General features: G+C 36.1%; 1 protein-coding gene across 2 annotated transcripts in view; it reads right to left on the reverse strand.

The window, feature by feature from the left end:
* Positions 1-12,646, reverse strand: part of galnt3 (UDP-N-acetyl-alpha-D-galactosamine:polypeptide N-acetylgalactosaminyltransferase 3 (GalNAc-T3)) — a 30,272-nt gene extending 17,626 nt beyond the window's left edge. Inside the window, exons 1-3 of one of the 2 annotated variants that reach the window (XM_051710906.1) lie at positions 12,499-12,646; positions 7,109-7,682; positions 3,515-3,687 (exon numbers count right to left, since the gene is read on the reverse strand). In XM_051710906.1, the coding sequence (XP_051566866.1) occupies positions 3,515-3,687; positions 7,109-7,596 (661 nt within the window). In that variant the 5' untranslated portion in view covers positions 7,597-7,682; positions 12,499-12,646. Of the gene's footprint in view, positions 1-3,514; positions 3,688-7,108; positions 7,683-10,360; positions 10,480-12,498 lie in introns of those variants that run through there. The other variant, XM_051710907.1, reaches the window with a different exon arrangement.
* Positions 12,647-13,418: the final 772 nt, after the last annotated feature.

Consider the following 13,418-nt stretch of genomic DNA (forward strand, 5'->3'; position numbering starts at 1 on the left):
ACATTATATCACCATGGCAATGAAGTTGTAAAATTGGCTATAAATTTACACAGAAAAGGTTAGTAAGTGATTTTATCACAGTAAAATCATGTTTGCACACATATTGATTATATCTTGTGACTATACTTTTGAAAAAGTGAGAATTTTAACATTCAAAAATTGGCCCTCCATTGACTTCCATTGTGAAGTGTCTCACTGGAGCCCAGATTGTTGCTTTTTTTTTTTTTTCCAAAGAAAAGGAGGGGCAAGTCAAAATTATGTTTTGTGGTAATCAATATTACGCCACTAATGCTGTCGATTAAGCTAAACTTGTATTGAACCCGGAATACTCCTTTAAGACGCAATGTAAATTAAAAGTGTAATTTCTGCACAAAAATAATGAACTTTCAAACAGTCTTGGAAATGATGCAGAAGTATGGGAATTACTGCATGTTGTGACTAAAATAATGGTAAACAAATACAAATGTTATATGACGTGCATCCTGGGATGCTTTTTAAACAGTTTTGAAGGAGTTCCCATGTATGCTGAACTTAAAATGCTTTACATTTTTGTTTTGTAAAGAAATTTATATTTGGCACAATTTATATTTATCTACAAAAAACATGTAAAGGAATAGTTCACCCGAAAATGAATATCCTGTCATTTACTCTCATATCGTTCCAAACCCATGACTTTCTTTATTCTGTGTAACACAATGTATTATAAAAATTTGCAATGAAAGTGAATGGTGACCGAGACTGAACACTCTGCTGAAAATCTCCTGTGTTCCACAGAAGAAAGAAAGTCAAACAGTTTTGGAAGAGCATGAGAGTGAATAAACAGGTTTTTTTTATTTTTTATTTTTTTTATTAAACTATTTTTATTTTAGTTTGTAAAGAAATGTACAGTATCCGTAGGGACAACTTATATTTACAAAATCAATTTCAAGCATTTAAGCATAAGCCTTTAGATTAAAAAGTGTATAAACATCATGAGAAACATTCATTCAAGTGGTAGTGATGTTATATGATAACATATTGTGTGTATTATCCCATGTCTCATAAAATCACTTTAAAATGACCCCTTAATTACTCAAAATTATTTTTACGTGGCTTGTTGTACATATCGCGGCAGTTTCCTGGTGAAATGAACACTAGAGGCACTACAACAACAATTACTTTTATTCACTTTCACACAAATGACAACAAAAGCAGCAGATTACCAATTCATAAACACTCACTTTTTGCCCAGTTCCTCACACAATGCAATCTTATTTAAACACTTTAATTATACTGCATGACTTGTAAGGCGATACATTTTAACACTGTTATTACAAAACCAACTGCATTTACAAGCTTGTTTAAATACAATCAAGCTGCACGAAAGCTCAGCTGATAGAGTGTTGCACTTGTGTTGCAAAGGAACGGTGTACGAGTCCTGAAGAGCATGCAAGTCGACACATGAGCCAGAAAGTGTCATAGAATCACAAAATGACATAGTTGCCACAGAAATTAAATTTTTCATCTCGCATTTGCTTTATTGGACACAATTAGGTTTTAAGGTTTAGGGTAGGGAGGTCGGTTTTTGTGGATTTTAAACTCAATAGATTATTAACCTGAATCTGTTTCGGAAGACATGCAACTTGCTTTTAGCGCCACACAGTGGACATTTCACCCCGTAACTGCCACATTACGTGTAATGAACCACGATAATTTATTTAGCAAAAATGCTGCCACATTCACGTAATTTTCTTGAGATCAGGCTGTATTTTCCTCTTCAGAATCATTCTAAATCTTTCAAGAGTAAAGATTACACCCTTATACAGCAACAATCTTGCAGAAGTTGAAATGAGAGTCAGCAGCACAGCAGGTTGTGCTATGGGTTTTGGCTCAGTCTGTCGGTGAGGGCCGACAAACAGAACACTGGTCTTTCTCAACGGAAGCTGACACTGCATGAGAAATACAGAAAGTGTGTGTGTGTGTGTGTGTGTGTGTGTGTGTGTGTAATTAAAATAAGTCAGAACATTACAGAGGTTGTTGACAGCCAATACTCTGGCTCTCACTTCTCACATGGCAAGCCGCCAACAGAGAAAGTTCAATCCCTACGTGATCATGTCAGGGGACCGACTATTCTCTCAATGACTATAGACCAGGTGTACTCTAACTGGTGGGTCATGACCCAAAATGAGACTCAGTTCTGATAGTTTCACAGACAGCTGGGAAAATCAATGCTACATGGAAATAATAAAACGCAACTATGCAAATAATTGTGCTTTGTTAAGACAGCAAAATAAATAGGTTTATCAGCAGAAGCGGCTTGTGACCAAATTCTTACACTGAGCGATATGGGTTATGTACTGTATAATCACAGGGATATTTTGCATTTTGTAACATGTTGAACACATTAATGCACTACCTGACAGAACGTGTGGTGTTCTTGCACTCATGCACTCACCCTCATGCCATCCCAGATGTGTATGACTTTCTTTCTTCTGCAGAACACAAATAAAGATGTTTAGCAGGTTTTCTCAGCTCTGTAGGTCCATACAATGCAAGTGAATGGTGACCAAAACTTTGGAGCTCCAAAATGCACAAAGGCAGCACAAAAGTAATCCGTAGACTTAATCTGTGTCTTCTGAAGTGATCCGATCAGTTTTGGGTTTTGATTTCAAACTAGATTACACTTCCTAGCACCATCTAGGGTGCTGCGCATGCATCAAGCACTAGGAAGTGTAATCGAGCTTGAAATCATGATCATGCCTAGAGACTGCAATGGCGAGATGTACAGTGAAAAAAAAAGTTCAGACGACATGGATTAAACCACTGGAGTCATATGGATTACTTTAATGCTGCCTTTATGTGATTTTTTGGAGCTTCAAAGCTTTGATCACCATTCACTTGCATTGTATGGATCTACAGAGCTGAAATATTCTTCTAAAAATCTACATTTGTGTTCAGCAGAAGAAAGAAAGTCATACACATCTGGGATGGCATGAGGGCGAGTAAATAATGAGAGAATTTTCATTTTAGTGTGAACTATCCCTTTAAATTTACTGGACTATATTCACCTTTAAAAAACATTTTTGTTTACCTTTGTACAATAAACCATTTTGGTACTGTGTAGCGACCTGAAGTAAAACCAGTGGAGAACCACTGATCTAGCACCACTCATGTAAATATCATAGCATATATCAACATATTATACCATCCCTGTACCACAGTAACGCCACAGTAATTGTAAGGCGCCTACACACTCAATTTTTCATTCTCTTTGCCTTGTCAGAGATCAGGTTTTTAAGAGTCCACTGATTCCCCCCCCCATAACTCAAATCCCCTCCACATTCTGAGCAAATCTCATGAGAACATTCCCAAACAACCCTGTTTCCCATAGCAACCTTTTTCACGAACTCAGCCCCGAGCAGCCTGATGTCAGCAGGCTGACAAGAATTCAGCTAAACGGGTTGCCCGTGTGAAACTGGACGCTCATTAAAACACACGGGCCATCCCGTTGGGCTACATGCTAGAGGTGAGTTACCGTCAGTGCTGGCGTCATCTACGAGGATGATCTCTTTGAGGAGGAGCACAGGGGAGGTGTGCAAGACAGAGTAGACGGTCCGCAGTAGTGTGCTCCATGCCTCATTATGGAACACGATGATCACACTTGTGGTTGGCAGGGGTGGACATCGTCTGAACGTCTGCTCTATGCATCTATAAAAAGAAAAGTGTGGGATAGACACAGACACAGACAGAGAGAGGAAAGGGGGAGATATTTTACTCAAAAGATAACTTTGCATTATCTGGACTAGGGATTTTATTTTAACACAGGACCCAGAACAAAAGTCTTATAGGTGGGCCCCCTCTCACCTTGGCCTGGGATAACAGCCCTGTTTGGGGCCTAAAGTTTCCTAAACTTGACATTAGACCAGCAATTCTTCATTGTCTCGCGACTTACAAGGATTTGAGCATTTAGGCAAAGATGTTTTAATAGTGTCTCTGATTTAAACTTCTGTAGCAGGAACAGTGTTTTGGCTTCGATTCATTTCTGTGAATCAGTTCAAACGGTTCATTTCAATGAATCGAATCATAACTCAATTCAACGATTAGTTTTCGTTGTCACTTAAAAATGTCCCAGTGTGGGATTTTACATTTTTTAAACGTTTAAGTAGAGCATGTCTTGTTACACTGGTGCATATAAATGAAAATCATAAAATATAATTCTTCCATGTGTTCATTATTTAGTGACAACATACCTTGACTAATGTTTTAGTTAAGTTGAAATGATGGTTGGTTAGTGGAAAAATACCCTTTTTAGCCCATTCATAGCAAATATATAAATAACGAGACTTACGAGAATATTGAGTAAATTGTTTTAGCTATATCGCCAAGTCCTAGAATGCAACAGTGCCTGCCAACTTTACCAGCCGTCTTGGTTCCAGAAGTGTTTTTCCCATTAACATCTTCCATAGAGATTTCATAAAATCCTTCATATAAGAGTTCTAAGCCATGAACCAAACCAACCAGATCCGGATAGAATCACAACATCACAAACTTTGATTTGAGGTGAAAAAGTATTTGAAAATCGGACAAAAAGACAAAAGGTACAAGACTGTGTACTTAACGTCTTTCGTGAGGGAATGAACTACAATGCAATGAAGCATCGACGAATTACATAATCAAATTAAAAACAATGGAAATACATCAAACTATTAAAGTATAAAATATAAGTATTTTAATTTTAATGTAAAGAATTGAGATTGATATATACAAATAAATAAGTACTTTTGCCACTTTTTTTGAGGATCATGGGTAGTGTAGTTCTTTAAACGTATTCAACTTATTAAAGACAAGTTTAAGTTTTCAACAGAGGCATATAACATCAACTAACAACCTCAGAGCTCACGGTAGATCTGTCTTTTAAAGTTTATTTGTTATCGTAGAGAAAATGAATGGGATTATTACTTCCCGAACCAGACTTTTGAGCTCTATTCTGTGTTGTGTGAAACGTATGAGCACTAGGAAATTCAGGCTTAGTTCTGTGTGTGAATCACCCTCTAAACCATTGAGGGCAAGAACAAACTTGTTTAATTGAAGAAGAATAAAAGTGCAGCTTTGTCTCCCTCTCTAATTAGTCACATTAGCTGTGGAGACATGTTTAAATAACCTGTTTGAGGAAAACTCTGTAGGCTATTGTGTCTGAAGCTAGTCTAGTTCTGCAGAGACACTTACCAAGACAGAACCAGATTATGCTAATTGGTAAACAAAAATTCAAGAAATACAGTGGGGTCCAGAACTCTGAAACCACACTGCAAAAAATAAATATATACATATATACTGTATATATATATGCAACAGTATCTGTATATGCATATATATGTGGATATACCGAAATCAACAAAAAAATAACAACTGAATAAATAAATGCATACGAAAAAATAAATGCACACATCAATGCAAAAACAATACAAAACATAACTAAATGTTTAAGGGTAGGCAAAATTGAAAGTTGATTTTAATTTCTTTAATCATCATTTTATTTCTGTTTGTAGTTCTTTATTTTTTCCTTTGCGCACTAGGCTAATGAGAGGATGTCATTCAAACATCAGTAGGCGGAATTTATGACACCACTGGGTGATCTATAAAAGTTCTGCATTTGACTATGCTTGCCAGCAACTCTAAAATAAAGAGAGAAAAGATATGGATGGAGTTGGATCGATAGTCTGAGACCTGCAAAGGCTCCCAGACACTGTTGAAAATAGTACTACGTTATCTCCTAAACTTTATACTCTTTATAATGGATGCATGCATAGACGTTTTAGGGCAGTTAGCTGCTACATTTGACATGGATCACTATATAGTTTGACTCTTCTCATTAGCGTGTTGCGTGAAGGATAAATAACCACAGAAATACATACAGAAATAAATGAATGATGAAAGAAAAATAAATAAAAAAATCAGCCTTCAATTTTGCGTTTCCTTTAACATTTTTACATTTCCCAAACCATTTATTTAGATTTTATATTATTTTTGCTTTGATGGGTGCATTTATTTATTTATGTATTTATTAAGCCATTTGTATATCCTTTCGTACATTTAATTAGTTATATATTTGCAGTTTTCGTCCTCCATATATACTGTACATAAAGTTGCTTTAACGGTTATTGGCAAAAATGTATGCCGATAGTTGCAGATATTATTTTTTTCCATTCTACAACATAACAGCGGCCTTTAGAGGTGAAATAAAAACAGTCAGTGACAACTTGTGCAGATTTGTTATATCTGTCTCCAACTTCGTATCTTGTAAATGATAATAAAAATAACTTAATCTGGTGAAATACATATATACCGAACACCTAATCTGGTGAAATATATAGACTATTAAAAAGCTTAATTTGGTAAATATCATAATATAGACTTTTGTAATGGAGCCAAGCCTCCACCATTTAAAAATAAGCATCGCCGGTGTAATTTGGGTTTATTTATAGTTAAAAGTTGCAAATTATGCACAAAATCTTAATTTCTTTCTGGTTATTATTGTTTTATTTAATTTTGTATTGTTTTGGTTAAAAAAATTCAACTACATCTGGGACAGTCTTCTTTTTGGACTCTGTGTCTGTGCCTGACAATGTAAGGAAAGACTAAGAAATGTTTTTAACATTCCATATAATATATACATATATATATATGTGTGTGGAATGTACTTATTTATTTATATACTGTATGTACCAGTTGTGAATTTTGCCGATACCGATAACTAAGGTGGTGGAAAAGGCTGATATCCAAATCGGATAAAAAATATAAGTAAAACAGAGTAAAGTTATGATATAAAACAAAGAAGATATATTTACTGTAAGATTCCGCACTTTTTCAGTATGGTCACTTATCAATCGTAAGCAAATGTGTTACATTGGCCATGTTAAGTCCTTCATACAAAAGGTTTCGATTTCCTTGCTTCCACTGAACCACACAAGATCATGCTGGATAACGTGGATCATCAGGTTTTGCACAAACTTGTTGCCTGTTAGCTGACCTGAGACCTGCCCAGCGGTGTGACTAATCTCACACTCAATCAAATAATACAGCTATAAAAGGTGTTTGTTGAGGTAACATCAGCCAAACCGGCGGTACATACTCTGGAGGTCTCGTATCAGGTCCGAGGTCTCTGCTTAATGAGATCCGATCACTTGCATACAAGTTAAAGCAATGCTTCTCCTCTCCCTTCTCTTTCTCTTTCTGCTCAGCTGGATCCAGATTATCAGAGTGAAAAGCCTTTCCGGAAGCCCCCGGGGCACTGGGGTTCTGCGGGGGTCTTTCTAGGACCGGTCTGAGTTCGGCGGCTGTGTAATACCCAGATAGACAGGCCTCGTCTTCTTGCTGCCTCACCGGTGCTTTAATCTGCATCTTTGGCATAGCGTCACGGAAGTTATTCATCGCACCCATCACCATCCCAAAAACACCATCCCGTTTAACCGCAATCCCTCTCAGCCATGGTTCATCCTGGGGGTTCTGACTGACCACTTCTCGTTGCATTAGAAACAGGAATGTCACAAATACTAATGCCACGATGGCGAGCTTCCATGGGTGCAGTCGTCTGCGCAGAAGTCTGCGGAAAAATTTCATTCTTCTGTGGCAGAGCCGAATGGGAGTGTCGGAAACAAAGGTTCACCTAGCACACACCCTGTGCGTAACATCACCGGCTGTCACACCTGTGAGAGGAAAGTGATGACATGTAGATTACTCTGACATACAAACGGTGTCAAAACCTGAGCAGGAAGCTAAACACTTTTGACAACTGGTTTGCAGATGGAAAAATCTTCAGACTGTTTAACTCAATTTCCAGTTCTGAACATCCAACTTCAATATTTGTTTTGATATTTAAGCCCCTTTTTGGTGGCTGGGAAACCAGTCTTCACATGAGAGACAACTTAATTTCTTTAAAAACATCCCCTTTGGAGTGAATTTTCCAAATAATAGGCTAATTGGTGCTTTTAACCACTGATTATTAAAGAGATTTTAATTTTAATCCTAGAATGCATACAATGTCCCAGTTTTTGCTCATATTTTAGACATGAAGTGGTTTTTTTTATTTAACATTCCAGGAACTCCACAATTAAGGCGTCTTTGATTATGTGAACTAATTGTTTTCACATTACGTTTCATATCTATTATAGGCTATACTGTGTGTGTGTGTATATATATATATATATATACACATATACACACACAGTTGTGCTCAAAAGTTTGCATACCCTGGCAGAAATTGTGAAATTTTGGCATTGATTTTGAAAATATGACTGATCATGCAAAAAAAACTGTCTTTTATTTAAGGATAGAGATCATATGAAGCCATTTATTATCACATAGTTGTTTGGCTCATTTTTAAATCATAATGATAACAGAAATCACCCAAATGGCCCTGATCAAAAGTTTACATACCCTTGAATGTTTGGCCTTGTTACAGACACACAAGGTGACACACACAGGTTTAAATGGCAATTAAAGGTTAATTTCCCACACCTGTGGCTTTTTAAATTGCAATTAGTGTCTGTGTATAAATAGTCAATGAGTTTGTTAGCTCTCATGTGGATGCACTGAGCAGGCTAGATACTGAGCCATGGGGAGCATTAAAGAACTGTCAAAAGACCTGCGTAACAAGGTAATGGAACTTTATAAAGATGGAAAAGGATATAAAAAGATATCCAAAGCAAAAATGCCAGTCAGTACTGTTCAATCACTTATTAAGAAGTGGACAATTCAGAGATCTCTTGATACCAAGCCAAGGTCAGGTAGACCAAGAAAGTTTTCAGCCACAACTGCCAGAAGAATTGTTCGGGATACAAAGAAAAACCCACAGGTAACCTCAGGAGAAATACAGGCTGCTCTGGAAAAAGACGGTGTGGTTGTTTCAAGGAGCACAATATGATGATACTTGAACAAAAATGAGCTGCATGGTCGAGTTGCCAGAAAGAAGCCTTTACTGCACCAATGCCACAAATGACAACACCTTGACACGCCTCACAGCTTCTGGCACATTGTAATTTGGAGTGACGAGACCAAAATACAGCTTTATGGTCACAACCATAAGCGCAATGTTTGGAGAGAGGTCAACAAGGCCTATAGTGAAAAGAATACCATCCCCACTGTGAAGCATGGTGGTGGCTCACTGATGTTTTGGGGGTGTGTGAGCTCTAAAAGCACGGGGAATCTTGTGAAAATTTATGGCAAGATGAATGCAGCATGTTATCAGAAAATACTGGCAGACAATTTGCATTCTTCTGCACAAAAGCTGCGCATGGGATGCTCTTGGACATTCCAGCATGACAATGACCCCAAGCACAAGGCCAAGTTGACCCTCCAGTGGTTACAGCAGAAAAAGGTGAAGGTTCTGGAGTGGCCATCACAGTTTCCTGACCTTAATATCATTGAGCCACTCTGGGGAGATCTCAAACGTGCGGTTCATGTAAGACGACCAAAGACGACCTGGAGGCATTTTCCCAAGACGAATGGGCAGCTATACCACCTGCAAGAATTTGGGGCCTCATAGACAACTATTACAAAAGACTGCACGCTGTCACTGATGCTAAAGGGGGCAATACACAGTATTAAGAACTAAGGGTATGCAGACTTTTGAACAGGGGTCATTTCATTTTTTTCTTTGTTGCCATGTTTTGTTTTATGATTGTGCCATTCTGTTATAACCTACAGTTGAATATGAATCCCTTAAGAAATAAAAGAAATGTGTTTTGCCTGCTCACTCATGTTTTCTTTAAAAACGGTACATATATTACCAATTCTCCAAGGGTATGCAAACTTTTGGAGCACAACTGTATATATGTCAAAATAATATATTTCATTTTCCAACTGTTATAAACCTATACTGTACATATGCAATTACATTTAAGCAATGTTAAATATTATTCATGCTCAAACATATATTTAGTAAGAAAGAAAATATCAAGCTGTCATTTGGCAGATGCTTTTATCCAAAGTGATTTACATTATGATATACAGTAAGCTTATATGCAGAATATACGTACCTATACACCAAAAGCACACACAAACACATGCATTTACACAATCTAAAATGATCATTAAAATGTATTTTCACAGACAAATTAAGAGGTTGGAAATACGAATATGAGGTCAAAGAATATGAATCTAAACGTTTACATTATATGGGTAAAAGGTAGCTTTACATTTTCAGGTTAAATGAATCGTTATTACACTATCCGATCCCTTTTTTGTTCGCTTTGTTTTTATAATTTTAAGTACTATAACGCGATCTATGCGATCTAGCCTATAAAACGGAATCATGCAAAATGTTCACACCTCACATCAAACAAACGTTATCTAGCTCAGACAGTGAACAAAGTTAGAGACATACCGTCGGCGCTTGAAAATTACTGAAGTACATATCCAAAATGTGCTTTGAACTTCACAGCGACTCTCCCAAAGAAGAGATGTAGTCGGTATCTGACTGTTATGGTGATGCCAAAGTGAAACAATCTCAGCCGGACTTCCGCGTCGTTGGATCCAGGTGCGCGTCTCTCAGGTAGAGGGGCGTTGCGTCCGTAACGCGTGCGTAAATGCCACATGTGCCTTTCATTCATCTCAAGGGTGCGTCCAGCAACGTCAACGCAAAGCATTTAAAAAATGTTGCCATCCCACATGCAAGTTGCTCAATAAATTTCGCTTCAACAATAAAATATGAATAACAATAAAACAAAATATAGGCTTAAGTATTAAAGGAATAGTTAAAAAAAATAATAATAAAAAAAATAAATAAATAAATAATAAAAAAAAAATTCTGTCATTTACTCACCCTCATGTAGGTCCAATCCGTGTAACTTTTTTATTTTTTTTATTTATTTTTTTTTTACTCCGTGGAACACAAAACAAAATATTAGGGTCTGTTCACACTAAACGTAAGCTTTTTTTGAGTCCATCTGTGCTGTTTTTCAATTGTTTTTCTATGTAAACGTTGACGTCTTTGACCATTGCGCACATCTCGCTTTTTTTTCAGCATCTCGGGCAGAAGTCATTTCAAGTTAAAAAGAACTTCAGCTATAAAAAGGGTGAGACACCTGCGTTCGTGGTGCAACAGGTACATCTAGTTTTTTTTATTTTTTATTTTTGTTATTTATTTATTTATTTTTTTGTAGCACAGCAATATGTGAACGGCCCCTGAGGGAGTCACCATTCACTTTATATGAAAAAAAAAAAAAAAAAAAAAAAAAGATGGCAACTGATGTTGTAATTCTGCCTAACATCTGCTTTTGTGTTCCATATAAGAAAGCAAGTCATACAGGTTTGGGGGGTGAGTTAAAGTTTTTTTTTTTTTTTTTTTTTTTACACTTTTAAAATTAAAATATTAATAAAAACCAAAGATAACGAAAACAATAAATCCATATGCAACAAACAATTAATTATTAAATAAATATACATTGCTAGGATCCAAAAGAATCTGTGAATTTAGCGAGACGTTTTTTTATTTATTTTTTATTTATTTTTTTATCTCAGGAGTCTGAAAACTTAAAGTAACCAGATTAATGTAAAAAAATAAAATAATAATAATAAATAAAAACCAAAAGAGATTATTAATAAATAAAATAACTTGATAAATTAAAACAAACCCCGAGGATTATTTTATGCAACAAAAAAATATTAATAACTATTAAAAATAAAAAATAAAATAAATAATTATAAAACTCCTGGAGCGTTGTTCCTCTCCCAGAGAATGGAAAATCTGTGAAATTAATAGAAAAATTATTATGCCTGTGAGTCTGACATAAAATCTTAAAGAAACCCGAATAATATAAAACATCAAATATTAATAAAAAAATAAACCAAAAATGATTATTAATGACCAAAATCACTTAAAAAAAATTTATACCAAAGCGCAAGGACTATTTCATGCAATAATAAAATATTAATAAAAACATGTAAACATATTATTTTTAAAATAAACATGTTATTTTGTATTAATACATTAATAAAAATATAAAAAATAAAGCTAATAATAATAATAATAATAATAATAATACATTTCCGCAACGTTTTTTGTCACCAAGACAACGGATGATCTGTTCATTTCGATGTTTCTTATTCCATTAAAAGTCTGAAGTCTTAAAGTAACCGGATTATCACGGCCGGACATCCGCTCCGCTGCGATGTTGCTAGGAGACGCAGAGCGCAGGAACGCGTTCGAAACGCATCGAATCACTGAGAAAAGCGTCTCAACACCACAGGATACATTCCAAAAGTTATCTGCAGTTGAGCATTTATTGTACGGGAATTTATATTATCCACAGTCAACGTTTCCCATAAATGACTATCTCATAGAAATAAAAAAATAGTTTTGTCCCATTGCATTTGGACAAAAACGTCGTGCAACATCTCTGACATCGGTGATATGACATTCGAGTTTGCAGCGATGTAAAACTCTCATAGTAACTCACTTGGAACTATTACTTCAAAATATGACCCTATTAAATAGACTGTAGATGTAAGGAACGTACTTACCAGACAAGCTCAGTCTGCGAGGATGTTTAATCCACCATGTCCCCATGCACATGGACTTCATAAAGAGCTTCTGTGTTTGCAGGGCAAAGAAAAGAAACCGGACACGAGAAGAATACAGAGGCTCAGAGTCCTCATCTGCAGGGTATAGCCCTCGGCAAACAAGGGTACCGACTTGAAATGTAACTTCCCCTCGGTGTCCCTTGTGTTAAGTCTCACTATATAAGAGCTTTTGAGTTGGACAAATGCTCCTGATGATGTCTGCAAGTTTATTCATTTGACATCAGGCTGATGTGGATTTGTTGCACAGTTGAAATTCTTTATTGTAACACTATCAAGCTAAAGTTTACTTTGTAAACCTTACAGAAATTCCTATCTGTGAGACTAGATTTGTTCAAAGGAATTTAACCCTCTGATGCTTGGACTGTTAAATCACAAAGGGGGGAAATTAGAATGTTTCTTTATACTGTAAAAGAATATATACAGTACTTATTCCCAATCTTATTTTAACCACAAAATTGTGTATTTTGAGAGAGTTACACATCTGTGCACTGCAATAGAAGATATATTCCAGATGTGGTGCTTCAGCTGTTGAAATTCTGTTGCCATAAAAACAAAATGGCATTTAAAGATAACATATATATTTATATACTGTAAATAAGGGTCAAAGGTAATCATGAATGTTGGTTTGGATGCAACAGAACTTAAAATGGCTTTTAAATATTTGTCCACAGTGGACACAAGCATGAACTGTGCTTCAATTCTGCACTCAGCTCAAGGAGGAGATATAGCACCGATTTTCAGACAAATTCCATTTTGAAAGTTAGCATCACTATGCCCTATTCCTCACTCTGTTAGAAGACTTCAAGTGAGCACTATGAAGGGAGCAAGGAATTACTCATATGCATTCAGTACACTGTATT

The sequence above is a fragment of the Myxocyprinus asiaticus genome, chromosome 11 (genome assembly GCF_019703515.2).
Source record: "Myxocyprinus asiaticus isolate MX2 ecotype Aquarium Trade chromosome 11, UBuf_Myxa_2, whole genome shotgun sequence".
Taxonomy (NCBI): Eukaryota; Metazoa; Chordata; class Actinopteri; order Cypriniformes; family Catostomidae; genus Myxocyprinus; species Myxocyprinus asiaticus.